Source organism: Heptranchias perlo, chromosome 7 (genome assembly GCF_035084215.1).
Source record: "Heptranchias perlo isolate sHepPer1 chromosome 7, sHepPer1.hap1, whole genome shotgun sequence".
NCBI lineage: Eukaryota > Metazoa > Chordata > Chondrichthyes > Hexanchiformes > Hexanchidae > Heptranchias > Heptranchias perlo.
The window spans coordinates 32,119,970-32,138,969 of record NC_090331.1 but is presented as its reverse complement, the minus strand read 5'-3'; the positions used below and the strand labels follow the sequence as shown (position 1 = coordinate 32,138,969).

Sequence of the window (19,000 nt, the reverse complement as noted above, 5' to 3'; positions counted from 1 at the left end):
ACATTTGGGCTGCAGTTATACTACCACTTTCATTATGATGCAATGCAGTTTCAGGTAGTGCATCAGCATGACGAGGCAGTGTAGCTTGGAACTCGAGTCCAAACCGACTCCTCAGTGAGACCAAGCAGTGTCATATACCCCACTTGGGCTTCATACCAGGTGAAGTATAATTCCAGTGTGGGTGTTAGAAAAAAATGCTCAGGATTTCCTAAGCACCTTATAAACTTAGTATGGCATCCTTTTAACCTGATCAGAAAGCAATTGCTGCCATGCACTCACTCCTTATTCTAAAAAATAGCCACAGTGGGAAGCAGAGCTCTGCACGTTCAAGCATATGTGTGTGAAGCACTCGCCTGGTGGGCAGATTGCAAATCACAGCCAGGCACAGCCCACAGTATAAGATAGTAACTTAACATCGGTCTTCTGGCCACTCACCATTGGAAAATAATATGGCCACATGCACCCAAATATCTGATTATGTGCTTCTGACAGGCGAGGTGTCCCACCACCGACATAAAGTTGAAAATTACCCCACATACATTCAGCATCCTTCAATAAATGCAGCACACAATCACAGCTACCAGCCCTACTAAGGTCATGCCATTTATATTGATGCAGGCAGCTCCCAGGTGGACTATCTAAACAAGCTCCTATTTTGTTACATGTCAGAAAGCTTGCAACGAGAACAAGCTATTTTTGGTTCACTAAGTTCACTCTTTCCACAGATGACGTACTAATAGCCAATCATGGACTACCCCACCCACTTATTATCCTGAGGTATATCTGCCCCACCCACTTATTATCCTGAGGTACACAACTACAACCATATAAATACTTCCCGATGCCCAAAAGGTAATTAAGATAACTCCACTATACTCATCCATCCTCACATTTCTTTCAACCTGGCCTGCTGGTCATCCGGGAAACATTTGACCTCCTGCACTGTACTTGCAAAGGACCACTGTGTGCTGCGGAGTATTTGATCATCTCAGGCAAAACTATTCAGCATGCTCACAAGGAATCATGATTTAAATGTTTTTACTGAATCTTCACATTAAGTTGCAAAGCGATTGCATCCAAATGTAAAATAAGAATGCTTCAAAATACTACAGGGTAGACTTTCTTCTGCCCTCCGCCTGGCGGAGGGCAAAAGAGAATGGAATAGAGATCCGTTACGTCAGGTCGCCATCCCATTGCGCCCCGCCAGGATTTCCTGGGGCTTGGCCACAGAATGCAACTGGGATTGTGTCTATGGTTGGCGCTGACCCAGCATTGGTATTAAAACAAGGAGGAAAGTGGCTATACTTGCTGAGCACCCCAGTGCAGGAGTGCCCAGTAAAGCCTGGCGATATACCATGCTTCTGGACCCCTGTCAATAAGCACCCCAGGGGTTGAAAGAAGACAGGCAGTTCAGTTTTAATTTTTAATTCTAAGACCTCCACAGTATGTTTTGACTTAATTGGGTACTTCTGGCTCCTTAGCTCCGTATGCAGTTCTGCTTCGGAGAGACCTGAAGCTGCATTTGGATTTGTGCCCGTTCTTCAGGTGGAGATTTTAAATACTATTTTTTAAATTGAGTCTTTCTCTTTGGGAATTTAGGCCTGGACCCTGGCCTCACCCCCGGTTTGGGCCCCGCTTCTGCTGGGGGTCTCAGCAGGCGCGCCTCCATTACATTACTGAGTTCAGGCTGGGGGCCGGGGTGCAGGAATTCTGGCCGTCCAGAGGCCCCGCCATTAGACTTCGCCCCAGTAGGCCATTCCAGAATCCCCAGCCAAGTTTGCAGCTGTTCTAGCAGACTCCCGCCTTAAGTCTAGTGATAGTTCACCAGAATAGTCCTACAGTACTGGACTGAATTGCCAGTCTGGATTATGTGCTCAAGTCTCTGGAGCGGGCTTGAACTCATGACCTTCTGACTCAGAGATGAGAGTGCTACTACCTACCAAGGCTGACAACATAATAGCTTCAAAACTTCAGGTGCATGGCTTACACTTCATTGCTATATGCAGGTAGGTTATGCAAAAACCTACACAATTGTCTGACTGACTGTTTGGTAAACCATAACCAATATCCTGTATCTTATTTGTACCACAAATTGTTGAAAACTAAAGCTAAAGTAAATTGAAAATGTACTGTTCTCTGTGAGTGTAGTTAATGTACTGGAAGTAGTTCTCATAGGTACATGGAGGAAGAAACAGGAGAGGTTATGTGGGTGGAGAGATAACTACAGGGAACTGGAATGTCAGCATGTTAACAAATTAGGGCTTGGGAGACAATGGTGGAACACAACGGACTAAATTATGATATAAGAAGATAGACACAAAGGACTTGATAATCAAGAATTCTATTTTGTTTACGTGCTATTATTTTGAAAGTATGGCATCTTTAATTATTCATAAATGTATGTATAGTATTGGTTAGGAATATGCAATATTGTCAGTAATAAAGTGAGACCTGGTAGATATCAAAAGACTAAATTATAAAGTAGCTCATGACATGAATTAATCATCAGGAATAATGCAGTGTTGCTGACCCCAGATAAGCTACTTATAAAAGTACATTTTCTGGTGCCTTTCTGCAAAAGGAAATCTAATATCAAAGATATGTATACATTGGGTATTTCTGCCCACAAGACACTGAGGTAGTTATGAGTAACCCTCTAGGTACAATTCACAACTAAAGTTTATTGGCAGGGCAGCAAAGGTTTCTTATTTCATTTACAGAATGTTATCTTGGATTTCCCCTTTATAAATTCCCATTTTCCAAGGGTATCTTTGACAAGGCTGGTTAAAAATTTTTTAACAACTTCAGCTGCATCAATAATCTTAAAAAATTCTAGTAATGAAAGGTGTGCAATTAAATTAGTTATTGAATAATATGCATGATTGCGCTGTACACGATGACAGCAGGTCCTTTGTACTTTGTCTACAATTTGACCTTGATGCTGAAAATACAAATTAGTCAATAACTCATCACTACAAGAAATAAGATTACTTTGCATATAAATAAAAACAGCAATGCAGCTTAATGCACAGAAATTAGCCTAAAGCATGAAAACTGCTAAAACAGCAAACAAAATCAAGACACTTTATACCAAACCAGAAACACATTACAATATAGAAGACTTTTTCCCCAAAAAATCCTACATAAAAATGTAAAATTACAATAAAATATCTACCAAATAAAATACCCTCCCCTCAAAGATGTTCTTGTTTCTTGTTGCTAATGTCCTGTTCATGCTGTTTCACTGTACGAACCAGTTTCTGCAGATTCACAGATTAGTCCAGTTGTGTTATAAACAAGCAGCTTTTATATCCACTAATGCACATGGATCACCGATATCCCAAATATGGGAGTTTGATTCCTTGACTGCAAAAATCAACAATCCTTCGATAAGGAGCTGAAATTCCCGTGTGGCACAGGAGCAGCACTGGTGTATTTTCCCAGTGTATTTGCATTTCCAGGATACAGAGGGGACCTGCCTGAGTTTCTCTAAAGTGTGTTGATTTACGTACTACTGGTGCAGTGCCAGCAGGATTTACACTACACACTGGGAGCATGGAGACTGCAGAGAAAGTGGGAATTTCCTAGGAAATGCATAAATATGCACATGCACATGCACTTCCTGTTGTCCATAAATTGTCTGCTTATTTTGCTGTATATTGTTCTGAGATGAGCCAGGAGTCTGCTAGTTCCATTTGCTAGGACAGCCCTAGAAATCATGCTGGGGACCGCTATGTGAAGGAGGCTTGTCATTTTTGGATACAAGGGGCATCTTCCTCAGCAAGTTGCTACCAGGGCTACCTGGGAATAGATGGCTGAGCAGACGATGAAGTCAATAGAAAGGAAAATCTGGCGGGCTACATAAGGGGCGGCCAATCCACTACTGCCCATTTTACACCCCCACCCAAAGTTAAAAGCTCCACCCAATAATTTGATCCTGGTGAGGAAAATTATCTGTGTGTTCAACCAATAACTGGCAAATTTACAACCAAACCCAACTCGAATATTCCATGGAGAAAAATCACAACCTGTGAATCACGGCAATTTAAAAGTTTGTGTCACATCTAAACTTTGTGTAGCACTCATAGAAACATAGAAAATAGGAGCAAGAGTAGGCCATTCGACCCTTCGGGCCTGCTCCGCCATTCAAAATGATCATGGCTGATCGTCTAACTCAGTACCCTGTTCCCGTTTTTTCCCCATATCCCTTGATCCCTTTAGCATTAAGAAATATATCTATCTCCTTCTTGAATACATCCAATGACTTGGCCTCCCCTGCCTTCTGTGGTAGCCATGATGTGGAGATGCCGGTGATGGACTGGGGTTGACAATTGTAAACAATTTTACAACACCAAGTTATAGTCCAGCAATTTTATTTTAAATTCACAAGCTTTACGTACTACTGGTGCAGTGCCAGCAGGATTTATACTACACACTGGGAGCATGGAGACGGCAGAGAAAGTGGGAATTTCCTAGGAAAATGCATAAATATGTACATGCACATGCACTTCCTGTTGTCCATAAATTGTCTGCTTATTTTGCTGTATATTGTTCTGAGATGAGCCAGGAGTCTGCTACAATTCTGTGGTAGAGAATGCCACTCACTTGTATTGTTAATTTTCTAGGTTACTTATAACAATAGATTGCTTAGAAAATCTGTATTTCTATTTGTACATAGAGTCAACACAGCCTATCTGCATCTTTACAGAGTTATTGATCTATACACGTAATTATTCTTGAGACAATCAGTCCCCTCAAACATTTACAAAAAATTAAGACACTGTATAGGTAGGTGTGAAATATGAGGAATATTTTCCCCAGTGAACTAGCCTGGAAACTCACAAGTTACATAGCCATGAATGAGTTGAGCTCAGTCCACTGATAATAATCTTTATATTTTGCACTCTCTCATACAGCATTCTAATTTTCACATATTAGAATCTTTTTTCAATGATTTTTCATCATTTTTACATAGAACGTACAGCACAGAAACAGGCCATTCGGCCCAACTGGTCCATGTCGGTGTTTATGCTCCACATGAGCCTGTTTCTTTTCCAATTTCATTCCCCATCCATTATAGCCTATAAATCATGAAAAATTCCTTGTTACATCATGTGTGGAATTAAGACAAAAGTGTGATGTTATTGAAATCGATCTACTTTCTTAAATGAAGCCAAATTTTTTTTTTCCCAATGAACAGCAAGCTAAAAGTAGAAACAGCTGAAACCCAATACCTATGCTGGCTCAATCCTCCTGTTAATATCCAATTACCTTCAAAAGCCTGCTTCAAATGAAGGGGCAGCTGTGGAATTTTAACCATTGTGTAAAAGATATTAAAGTGGTTTAATTATAATTACAGCAATAAATAAAATGGGATTTCCTACCAACTGGGGGAGAAATGATTATTACACATGTGGATTTACCATCAGAGTAATTATAATGCACAACTAATACCTTTGATTTATCTTACACTTGGCTAGAGATTATTTAACTCATTCCCTTTTTTATGATCACAAAATACTTGTATCATTTGCAAATGCTATTCTCAGTGGACATGAGAACTAAATTTCTGCTGTAGTATTAAATTGAAAAAACAATCTTAACTGAAATATCAGTTTGTGCTTTGACAAAACAGAAACCTTCCTTCAATCCATGAAGATTAATAAATAAATATTTCAGAAATGTCCTCTGTGTTAAACAATACTCAGTAGTCTGATAACTTTGTGCATTAAAAACGTACACATGCAATAAATCATACTGTAGTGTTCATAGGAATCTAATGCAGAATACAAGCTCATTTCTAATGGAACAACGTGGAAAATATAAAATAATAAAAGCTACTTTATGTTTTACATGACAGTATCTTATAGAATTTTTCTAAATTACTTTAAAACTTTCTAATGTCCAGCCATTTAGCCATTTAGCAACAAAACAAAGGCTGCCTGTCAATTACATTGGTGGCATTCGATAATTTAAAATCAGCTTTAAAAGGGATTCTGGGTGTAAATCTTAGGTGACATTATTGTATGTGACAGGTACCCCTTTTATTGGCCTGACGGTTTGCTAATGATTAGAAAATAAAGTGTTGGTGCTTTCATTTGAAAGCCTCTTAAAACAAGAAAAGTACTTAAAAAAAATCTCTAGACTGCTAAACACATATTCAATGAGTATTTTTAAAAGAGAACTAAATATGTGAGCAGATCAATGGCAGATTAAATTTAATACAGGCAAGTGCAAAGTACTGCACATAAGGTAGAAACATAAGCGGCACACATATATCATGAACAGTTCTGAAATAGCTAATGATGAAGTGAAAAGAGTCTTAATAGACTCGATGCTAAACATGCCCAGCCTATGTCATAGAGTCATAGAGTTATACAGCACGGATAGAGGCCCTTCGGCCCATCGTGTCCGCGCCGGCCATCAGCCGTCTACTCTAATCCCATATTCCAGCATTTGGTCCGTAGCCTTGTATGCTATGGCATTTCAAGTGCTCATCCAAATGCTTCTTGAATGTTGTGAGGGTTCCTGCCTCCACAACCCTCTCAGGCAGTGAGTTCCAGACTCCAACCACCCTCTGGGTGAAAAAGTTCTTTCTCAAATCCCCTCTAAACCTCCCGCCTTTTACCTTGAATCTATGTCCCCTTGTTATAGAACCCTCAACTATGTATAGCAACAACCAACAAAGCCAATAGAATGTCAAACTATATATCCAAAACTGTTGAATATACGTTAGATGAAGATATGATTAACTTGTATAAGGCTCTGGGCAGACCATGCCTTGATTACTGCATCCGGTTCTGGTCACCGAGACACTCCATTCAAGATAGACGAAGAGCCACAGGCTGATCCCTATTGTCAGGGATCTGAGTTATGAGGAAAGACAGCAACAACTTGAGTTTTTTAGCCTGGAAAGGAGACATCTGAGAGGTGATCTAATAGAGGGATATAAGACAGCAAATGGTATGGAAAAGGTAAATCCAAAATATTACTTTAAATTATGGGAGTAGGACAAGGAGGCACAGGATCAAACTAGTAAAAGGTAATTTTAGAACTGATATCAAGAGATTCTGCTTCATGCAGACTGAGATTAACACTTGAAGTGAACGTTTAGATAGAGCGGTAGAGGAAGAATATTTGAAATCATTTAAGAAACTATCATATACTGAAATTGGGTGCTTCCAGATGGATGAACTAAAATGGGCCAAATGGTCTCCCTCATCCGTAATTATCATGATCTCATATTATGTTGGTCATGCTGAGTGGGAAGATCCTCTGTTTTATGGTACGTAATGCACATTATATTATCAGGGCCATTGATTTCTAGTGGTTGATTAATTAAAATTGTATTTTTATTACAAAGTATTATGGCCATGTTAATAGTATCTTTGCACTCAAAGTATGTGATTAGATCCAATTTGTGTGGAAATTGTACATCAGCAGACTTATTCAGCTAGGTAATGAATTTTATGTTTAACTTTGTTTTTTTAAAAACAAGTCCAGGATCTAGAGGAAGATGGTAGAGAAGATGCTGCAGGTTGCAGGTTGGTAGGAGGCATGTAGGAACATAGCATGTAGGAAACAGGCCCTTCGGCCCAACATGTCCATGTTGCCCAGTTTATACCACTAAGCTAGTCCCAACTGTCTGCACTTGGCCCATATCCCTCTATACCCATCTTACCCATGTAACTGTCCAAATGCTTTTTAAAAGACAAAATTGTACCCGCCTCTACTACTGCCTCTGGCAGCTCGTTCCAGACACTCACCACCCTTTGAGTGAAAAAATTGCCCCTCTGGACCCTTTTGTATCTCTCCCCTCTCACCTTAAATCTATGTCCCCTCGTTATAGACTCCCCTACCTTTGGGAAAAGATTTTGACTATCTACCTTATCTATGCCCCTCATTATTTTATAGACTTCTATAAGATCACCCCTCAACCTCCTACTCTCCAGGGAAAAAAGTCCCAGTCTATCCAACCTCTCCCTATAAGTCAAACCATCAAGTCCAGGTAGCATCCTAGTAAATCTTTTCTGCACTCTTTCTAGTTTAATAATATCCTTTCTATAATAGGGTGACCAGAACTGTACACAGTATTCCAAGTGTGGCCTTACTAATGTCTTGTACAACTTCAACAAGACATCCCAACTCCTGTATTCAATGTTCTGACCAATGAAACCAAGCATGCTGAATGCCTTCTTCACCACCCTATCCACCTGTGACTCCACTTTCAAGGAGCTATGAACCTGTACTCCTAGATCTCTTTGTTCTATATCTCTCCCCAACGCCCTACCATTAACGGAGTAGGTCCTGGCCCGATTCGATCTACCAAAATGCATCACCTCACATTTATCTAAATTAAACTCCATCTGCCATTCATCGGCCCACTGGCCCAATTTATCAAGATCCCGTTGCAATCCTAGATAACCTTCTTCACTGTCCACAATGCCACCAATCTTGGTGTCATCTGCAAACTTACTAACCATGCCTCCTAAATTCTCATCCAAATCATTAATATAAATAACAAATAACAGCGGACCCAGCACCGATCCCTGAGGCACACCGCTGGACACAGGCCTCCAGTTTGAAAAACAACCCTCTACAACCACCCTCTGTCTTCTGTCGTCAAGCCAATTTTGTATCCAATTGGCTACCTCACCTTGGATCCCGTGAGATTTAACCTTATGTAACAACCTACCATGCGGTACTTGTCAAAGGCTTTGCTAAAGTCCATGTAGACCACGTCTATTGCACAGCCCTCATCTATCTTCTTGCTACCCCTTCAAACAACTCAATCAAATTCGTGAGGCATGATTTTCCTCTCACAAAACCATGCTGACTGTTCCTAATCAGTCCCTGCCTCTCCAAATGCCTGTAGATTCTGTCCCTCAGAATACCCTCTAACAACTTACCCACTACAGATGACAGGCTCACCGGTCTGTAGTTCCCAGGCTTTTCCCTGCCGCCCTTCTTAAACAAAGGCACAACATTTGCTACCCTCCAACATAGGAATTGCTAAATGAGAAAAGACCAAGGTTCATCTACTTCACCCTCTACCATCCTGGTAGTCGCAAGGTACAACGATAAAGGAGTTGATTACTAATCAAAGCAATCAATCTCTATCAAATAGTCCACAACAGATTCAGATATGGAGTGAGGAAAACCTGCCAGTGATGATAGGTCCAAAGTCATCCCTTTCTCTCAAACATAATATACTCATCATATTTTATGTCTCAGATTACTCAAACTGTATCTCAAAATATTATTTTCTGAAAGTAAGCTAATTTGCATTTGAATGAATCAAATTGGCTATGCAGATTTAAAAAAAAGATTTTGTGTTACTATGTTGACAGAAATCTCGAACCAAGAGAAAAGAAGGAATAACACATTTCATGACCTCAGGACATCCCAAAGCACTCCGCAGCCAATGAAGTACTTTTGAAGTGTAGTCACTATTGTAATGTAGGGAAATGCAGCAGTCAAATTTTGTGCATGGCAAAGTCTCACAAACTGCAGTGAGATAAATGACCAGATAATCTGTTTTAATGATGTTGGTTGAGGGATAAATATTAGCCAGGACACGAGGGTAACTCACCTGCTTTTGTTTGAATAATGCCAAGGGATCTTTTACATCTACCTGGGAGGCAGATAAGGCCTCAGTTTACATCTCATCTGAAAGACAGGACCTCCAACAGTACAACACTCCCTCAGTACTGCACTGATGTATCAGCCTAGATTATGTGCTCAAGTCTCTGGAATGTGGCTTGAACCGACAACCTTCTAACTCCGAGGTGAGAGTGCTACCTTGCAGTCAAGGCGGACACAGTTTTTTTCAAGGGGGGATTTTTAGGACACAACAGTCACTCATCCAGTTTCAACATTCTAAAATAACTGTTAACCAAATGTCCCAATGTATATTACATGTAACCAGGTGTTGTTTCAGCTCAGTAATATCACTGGAGTATATATCATTGATTCATTTTAATTAGATGATAAAACATTTTATTTTTGTGGATAATGATTATATCTTATAGTAAAATTAGGAGGAAATCAAAACATAAAGCTTACAATGTCAGACCACACCTGACCACACAGCTCATTTTCCATTCTTGGTAACATCAAATGATATATCACGAGTAGCAGCTACAAAAAATTAATGTCCTTTTCCTTACACCTCTGTGAAGCACCTTGGGCGGTTTATCTGTGTTAAAGGTGCTATACAAGTTCTTGTTGTTGTTTATTGTGCAATATCAGCAAAGTATCCAAGCAATTAAGAAGTATTTTTTATTTTTGTATAAGATTGTTCGTTGTTAAGAAAAAAAGCACATTATGATTGTATCTCATTCTAATAAAAGTATTTGAAGACAGATCAAAAGCAGTGGACAGCATTACAGAAACTGGAATTGTATCAGTAATAATACGGCAGACACTGGCACTGAATTTGTGCCAGATGTTCCCACCCGCAAGGTTCAATAAAAATTGAACATGCCTGTGCCAAAACATATGTTACATAGAGCTTTTATGGCAGATGTGTTATTTTAGTTGTGTTTTATGTATACTTAAGACAAATTATGCCAAAAAATCCACTTAGACAATCATTTGTAGAAAATGGCTAGGATATAACAGTTAAGTTCTCATTTTGAAATCACAAGCAGATCTACCTTGGCATTGCTCACATTTTTTTTATTCGTTCATGGGATGTGGGCGTCGTTGGCGAGGCCAGCATTTATTGCCCATCCCTAATTGCCTTCGAGAAGGTGGTGGTGAGCTGCCTTCTTGAACCGCTGCAGTCCGTGTGGTGAAGGTTCTCCCACAGTGCTGTTAGGTAGGGAGTTCCAGGATTTTGACTCAGCAACGATGAAGGAACGGCGATATATTTCCAAGTCAGGATGGTGTGTGACTTGGAGGGGAACGTGCAGGTGGTGTTGTTCCCATGTACCTGCTGCTCTTGTCCTTCTAGATGGTCGAGGTCGCAGGTTTGGGAGGTGCTGTCGAAGAAGCCTTGGCGAGTTGCTGCAGTGCATCCTGTGGATGGTACATACTGCAGCCACAGTGCGGCGGTGAAGGGAGTGAATGTTTAGGGTGGTGGATGGGGTGTCAATCAAGCGGGCTGCTTTGTCCTGGATGGTGTCGAGCTTCTTGAGTGTTGTTGGAGCTGCACTCATCCAGGCAAGTGGAGAGTTTCCATCACACTCCTGACTTGTGCCTTGTAGATGGTGGAAAGGCTTTGGGGAGTCAGGAGGTGAGTCACTCGCCGCAGAGTACCCAGTCTCTGACCTGCTCTTGTAGGCACAGTATTTATATGGCTGGTCCAGTTAAGTTTCTGGTCAATGGTGACCCCCAAAATGTTGATGGTGGGGGATTCGGCGATGGTAATGCCGTTGAATGTCAAGTGGAGGTGGTTAGACCCTCTCTTGTTGGAGATGGTCATTGCCTGGCACTTGTCTGGCACAAATGTTACTTGCCACTTATCAGCCCTAACCTGGATGTTGTCCAGGTCTTGCTGCATGCGGGCACAGACTGCTTCATTATCTGAGGGGTTGCGAATGGAACTGAACACTGTGCAATCATCAGCGAACATCCCCATTTCTGACCTTATGATGGAGGGAAGGTCATTGATGAAGCAGCTGAAGATGGTTGGGCCTAGGACACTGCCCTAAGGAACTCCTGCAGCAATGTCCTTGTACCTTGCCATCTTGAGTGCAGATCCTACTATTTATTGCGGCCCCATTGTAGTCTAAATCCAATGGCAATTTGCCCGTCGCTGAAATTTACTAAAGCAATATAGCACGTGACTGGCACAAGGCAAAATATTATGCACCTTACCGATACTGAAAAATACAGAGCAGCTTAGGTTTAATAGGGTCAATTTTCCTTCCCCTCTGCGTGACTTGTGCCTCGGTTGAGGGCAGAGTGCAGCCGAAGTCCAAAGTTTTTGGTGAACTTGCCATTCGTGTAGCACTGTTACACGGAGGTTTATCCCACCATCGCATCTCTTAATGACCAATATCCTAAACATGTTCTTTAGCCATATACTAGGCCTGGTTTACTCTGACTGCAATGTCCAAACTCACCATGAAAGTGTCTCAAAATTACCCCCCTTTGAACCCAGCACAAATATCACATCCCTTCAGTGATACAAAAAAAACTTTGATCCTAAGCAACAATGTTAGCCCAGAGTTTTTATTTAGTATCTTAATCTGTATAAAACACTAAAGGTAGACAAAATATTTTTTGTTTTTCATGTTTTTGTTCTTCTCTTATGCCTCACAATTATTTGTAAATTCTATGCCTGGACGTCATATGACATGGATTATTGCAGTGTACCCTGGGTATAGTAATTCCAAAGGAAAAGGGTGAAAACTACAGCTCCATGACATGTCACTGTGTCAGTGTCACACACACACATATACATTCACACACTAAGGTCAAAGGATCGGGGAGGGGGGGTCGAAGTTCAGATTTGGCTGACTTGCACAACACACCATGTCAATGTCTACCAATGCATTGCCATCCATGTCAGGCTCAAAATGGCAACATAATCACGATAGGGAATTTAAAAGTTAAGTGAGTAAATTATTTGCAGTCAGCTTTGGTCAAGTCCTGACATATAAAATTCACTGACATCAAAGTGACTGGGGGGGTGTCATGGCCACGCCATTCACCTGCACGCCCCCCCCCCCCCCAACATCGGTTCCACCACTGGACCCAAGGCCTAAGTGAAATCTCCAACTCTGGGACTGAAACAGAACTCAAACCTAGAGTGCAGAGAGAAGCCTATGTGAGGGAAACTTCTTGCAAGCATCTCTAACATTAAGTGACTAATGTTATGGGCAGTTCAATGTTTTTTCCCCAAAATTGTATATTTTTTATGTGTCATACATTTTATTTTGACCTATGTGAGGAAAGAAAATGGTGGCTAAAAGCAGCTTGATAAAACTGTTTGATTGATTTGACTGGTTCACTTAGTGGCAGTTACTGATGCTTGATTGATAGCTTTGAAAATTAAGCAACTTGATTGGTTGGATTTGTGTAGATAATTAATAGTTTTTCCTGCCTGTCTATATTTGAGCAATTCTGCCACAGCTAATTTAACAGAAATAGTTTATTTGAGCCTATCAGGTAGGTGTGATAGGCATTTTCAAGTGACATTTTGAAGTATGTGGTAACATTTCTGATGCAGTACATACTTACTAGATACAAGACTTTTACTTCTATATAGGTACAATTTACTGGAGACAAATTTTACTATTTGCTTACCTCCAGTGCTCGTAATCGTTCTAAAAGGTGCATTGTTTTTTCTTTTTCCTCAATGCTGCTTTCACTCCTTTCATCAGCTGTTGTGTTAATGTCTGCTGCTGTCTTCTTGCAAACTGCTACTTCTTCTGACAGTTTACCCTAGACATCCAGAATAGTAAAGACATTTGAATAAAGATTCAGCATGGAGCACCAAACAATTTTAATATATAACCCGTAGGTCTAATTTATTATGCACCATATCAACAAAAATTGCATTTATGTCTTAGAATTCTACACAATTTTTTTCACTGTGATAAAATTATAATGGGCCCTAATTTTCTGTAGCAGGGCATCTAACGGCATCTGCTGTTAGTTAGACGTGTCCTTGCACGTTTAGGTTTTTTAATTTTTTGCATGGCAAGTAACTGAAAGTGCGAGCTGATAACGTCATAGCGAGGGAAACAGGGCATCTGGGACCTGAGTGAACAGGGCAAGCAACTGTGTATCTCCTTAACCAGTCAGATTGAAGGATTGTAAACTTAACAGAGCAAGGACTAAGAAGGAAGTGTAAATTAGAGTGGATGAATTCAATCTCAAATCAGGTACAGAAAGAGAAATAAAGAGAGGGAAAGATTGATTGTATTAAGAGAGAGAAAGGTGACAGAAAGGAAAAGTAAAAATTTTAAATTTTACATTTCTAAAATCTCCAACAATTAAAATCTGAAGGAATGAGACTCCGCACTTGAAATGGTTAATTTTCAGTGCCAAAGAGGTTTTCTGGCTGTAATTACACTTATCACGTCGTTAAAAGGGTACTCAGACTGAAATGGACAAGACTTAACTTTCTGTGCTGAGTTTAGTTCGTATCTACCGCGCAAATACTGCAACTTCACGCCGTTCAAATGCATTTCAAAGGTGAGTCAGACAGTGAAATGCAGTTTTTGCAAAGCCACCTGCAGAGGGATGCAACTTGGATAGCAACGTTTGGACTTTTGAGTTTAAACGCGCATCTACCCCTCGCCTAAAGTTGCTGTACCATTTACACAAAAATAACAGCGAGTGCCATTAGCTTCCCTATTATTTTGACAGCAAATTATGGCCCAATATGTTTGTGCCATTATATCATTCTGCACTTAAAGGTGGAAGGCACATTGAATATAAGGTCCAGCCCTTTATGTCTTAATATTTAACAGGAGAAAATATGAATTGCAGTTTTTGGGCACAAGAAAAATCAAGTGCTAGTGAGACCATCACTTAGTCCACCACTAAGTATTACTATTTGCATTTATTTTACTGCATATATGTTTATGTTAGTGGGCAGTCTTAATCATGTTAAAATTGAGCATGACCACAGCAGAAAAGTACCACTAATTTGGCATTAATCTCACTCAAAGAGGCCACAGAATGACCGGGTTGGGAAATGGAAAAATGCTGCACTGGTGCAGGAGGGGGTGCTCTTCTGAGTTTCTGGTTGGAGTACATTGCTGGGGCAGAGTAAAGGGAGCTATATCCAGGGAGCTGGAATTCAGTGGCACCTGAGGGCCAATTTGTGCAGAAGGTCCAACCAAATTCAGGTATCATAACAATATGGATTCTATAACATTTCTGTACCGAGTTTGAAGGACTTCTCAGTACAACATATTTCAAAATATCCCCTAAATATTTATAATATATTTGCTATGCATGTCATATTTGGATATCATCACTGTGATATATTCAATACAGTTACACACTTCTACAACTAGAAGGAGCTCCCGAACCAGCAGATTCAGATGCCCTTACCTACATCAGCAAGATTCATTAAACCTCACAGCTCCAGGAGTCTGGCAACATTCCTAACTTTCATCCTGGATAAAAGTAAGTCTGGAACAACTACTCACCATTTTCTTCCCTTTCTCTAATTTTCCTCCTTTCTTTGTTTAAGTAAATAATTTATGAAACTTTTCTGAGTACTTCCCTCTCAGAGATCAATTCTGCAGACTGTTCCCACTACCTCCCCCACCTCATAGAATCTGTTTTCTACTCACCAGGGCTTACTGCTGTCTCTGATTGTCATTCAAAACGCTTTTCCTGTCGAGATTAGCTGTTCTAAGCCCTTCTGACAGTTTTTTTGGCAACCTGTCAAGTTTTTAGCTCTTAGCGATCAATTCTGCAGGCTGTTTCCACCACTTCTGCTCACACCTGCAGTGGCATACTGCTACCATTGGATGGAGCTTTATAACCTGGAGATCCCCATACCTCGAGCAACAGTATCACTAATGCATTATGGGAATTTCACATAGTCCTGACTTCCTATGGGCAGTACCACAAGAGATCCACTAGTGATAAATATTTTTTTATAAAACGGTGCTTTTTGTTTCAAAGAATGGAGCACTTAAAACTGTTTAAAAAAGTCTTGTGCTCAGCCTCTGAATTTCTCACGTGCTGCTCAGCTGTTTACAGCAATAGCTGTCACTTAATACTTAGCTGTCTCACCAGCCTAGCCAAGTGAGATCGCTGGTCATAAAGTACCAGCTAGCTAAATTGGTTCCCTTTTAATGTTTATAAAGTGACAATATTTACAACATTGTATTTCCTAGTATGGTGAACAAAACCTAAGGATTAAAATACTATTCACACTGAATTTTCATGTAAGAGTTTACAATTACATTGTATCTCTTAATATGTTTAAAGTGCGGTGAGCCCATAGTTTGTTGTTGACAGATTGAGTTACCAGCTGATGTTACATTCAACAATGGCTCCCTAGCACATTAAACAAACTAGGAGGTACTTTGCTGTAATGTTATATTAAAAAATGCTTAAATTGTATTCACCATGCTAGGTGATAAAATCTATACACACCTGCACTTTAAGCATTTAAAACAGTGTCTGAGTAGGGCATCAGAAGCTTAGAGATTTGATTCAGACTTCTACAAAGCCAGTTGATTCAAAAAAACTGAGATCAATAGGGTTTAAACAATTGAATGGCCTGCCTGGCAAGTGAAGTGTGCAAGATGTGAAATGGTGTAAACTGTGAAATGCGCAGGAGTTAACAAACTGCAAATCAATGGGGTTAAGAAATTTGGGGTCAGAGTTTATCAAGCAATACAATTACAATGAGTTCAGGAGGAGGTAAATAAGGAATAAATATCACAGGGGAGAAATTCTCCAGCAAGGAAGAAATTCTGTGGTTGATTCTGGGTACTAAGAGCCAAGGCTACACTTGACCTGATGGTACCTGATACTGCCATTGGGTGCCGAAACTTGGAAGTGTTCCATTCCCCAGCATTAACACCCCTCACCTTGATGAGAACAGAAACTCACACACAAAGTCATTAAAAATACATATGTATGAATGCTGTCACAAAGAAAGGATATGGGTAGATAGGCTACGGATGTTAAGATTTAATAGTAGCAGAAAATAACAATTTTAAATTGCATGTTAGAATAAGGGTTTCCTTGTGTAGTTTCAAACAGTAGCAGCAGCTGTAAAAATATTACCGCTGCTGTTCAGTGAATCTGTATAATGTGAACTGATTTGGCAATGAATAATCCAGAATTTAGCAAATGCTTGTTATTACAAACTCCTGGGAACCAGCCAATTATATTTTCCTGTCAAAGTTTTTTCTCAACAAGCTTCAAGCCCTTATGCTGATCATCATTGAGCTTCAGCTGGGATCAGGGAATAAGTTTGTGATAAAGAGGTTTGTAGTAGCAGCATTTACAACAATTGGATTGAGGCATTGCGTCACGTTCTGCATCTCGATGAGACACCTAAGATACATGGCCAAGCTCGCAAAAATCTCTCAAACACCTCTGAGATAAAGTCAGAAATTGCCCAGCTGTTGAGTTCTTTAACAGCTTAATCCCTGATGCACACCGATGAATACATAACTGTATCAATGTGCTGATATTAATTAAATACAACAGCATATAAATTGGGTATTCGTTCTCTGGTGCTGACAAACTTTATCTTAACTGCAAGAGGTCAACAAGTTTGGATCTGCTTACCAATTACACAAACCAAAGTTATGCATATTTATGAGTAACAGGTTCTGTTTAAACACAGCCGGGTATCTGTGGAGCTCACACTTTTAAGTGTAATAACCAGGTTCTGTGTAGAATTTTCAACAATATTCTGTTCAAATGCAAATTAACTTTTTTTCCCAGGCCTTTCTAACAATGAACGTACTGTGACATTGAAACACTCATGCTACAGTAACAAAGCTACTCAGGGCTAAGTTTATTACTGTATTATTAACCCTGAACTACTAAAATAATAATTTAAAATACAAATTTAAATAAAAATGTGAAACACTTAACATCTGCTAGCCCCATCATCAATTGCCCCTTTTTCTATTAGCCCTATTTTTAATTAACCATTTTTAGACCTGTTCTTTTTCATATCTTACTTTGCTAAAAAAAACATTTAACCTCTTGTTTCCCACCATCCATTTTGGAAGCAATTTTCCAGAAAACTGAGCTTTCACTCTCAAAGGCCAGCTATAAGTTTTCGTTCCAGCCGATCAAACATAAAGGCCCCGATGTTAACGGGGAAGGAGTGGGGGCGCCTGTTCGCGGGGTGGAGGGAAATCACAGGAGCGCTGAGGTCCTGCTGAATTTAACGGGAGGACATTATTATCATTTTTTTAATTCCATTTCCCGCCCGGCAGCCAGCCAGATTGAAAGGCTGGCCGACGGGAAAGTCTGCGGTAGAAGGTCGCAGCTGGGGACCGTTGGGGACGATCCCTGGCAATCGGGAAAGATTGAAGAGGGGATCGGACCGGCAATAAGGAGGAAGGGATCGTGGGGCAGAAGTGTGGGGGGGGGGGGGGGAGTCGGCAGATGGTGGGGCAGAAGGGGGAGGGGTTGGCAGTTGGTTCAAGATCGCGGAGTTGATGGGCGGGGGGGAGGTTGGCTGATCACAGCAGTGAGGAGAGGCTGCGATCAGCTGAAGGTTTGCTTGGGGGGCCAGGGGGAGCACTCCTACTTCTCCTGGCTCATAAACAGTGCTATAAAAAGCACTTCCCTGCTTGATCTGGCTGCTCCCATCTCCATTTTGCAGCTGGGTTTCCCAAGCCCTGGGAAATCCGGCCAGCAAGCGTTAAATTTAAATCAGGCTCCTAACTGCACTATTGGAGCCTGATTTAAATATTATAATGAAGTGTCCCACTTCTTCATGTCGGGACAGACACGACACTCAACCCACTGCCGTAAAAATAGCAATGGGCGTGCTGGGGTCGCGTTTCGTGATTTTTTTATTTTTATACCCCTCCTCCCGATCCTCTCCCGCCGGTCGTGAGGGGGTTAATATCGACTCCCAAGATTCATAAATGTTATTAAAAACAACTTCTTTAGTTTGGCTAATTCAACCTTTGATACAAACTAATTGCAGAAAGGGCTGGTGAATTAATATTCTTGTTGTTGGACCCCATGGTTCAACAGCTCCAGGACAAGTAAATAAATAGATTCTCCTGATGTGAGAATCTGAAACAAAAAATAATGAAGGAGACCATATTCGATAGCTTTTTCTATCTTTTCCACGTAAAACAAATTTTTATTTTAATTCATAACCAGAACTCTTTGAAAGTATCTCAGCCCTGATTTTAACCTGGGATGGTTAAAATCAGGGCTGAGATACTTTCAAAGGATGTGGGCGGGTGGGAAACCCCACAAGACTCCTCTGCGTTTTAACTCCCAGACCTCGTTTAAATTTGAAGGACAGATTTCCCTCCCGATCGCTGTGCAGTCGGGCAGCCCACCTGCATGACCCACACGACTCCCG

General features: G+C 40.6%; 1 protein-coding gene across 6 annotated transcripts in view; it reads right to left on the bottom strand.

Moving 5' to 3' along the window:
* The window catches only part of LOC137323595 (nck-associated protein 5-like), a 555,766-nt gene that overhangs the window by 215,266 nt on the left and 321,500 nt on the right, over positions 1 to 19,000 (bottom strand). For all 6 annotated transcript variants that reach the window (XM_067987260.1, XM_067987261.1, XM_067987262.1 and 3 more), the window contains one exon: positions 13,258 to 13,395. In XM_067987260.1, coding sequence (XP_067843361.1) covers positions 13,258 to 13,395 — 138 coding nt within the window. The remainder of the gene's footprint in view (positions 1 to 13,257; positions 13,396 to 19,000) is intronic.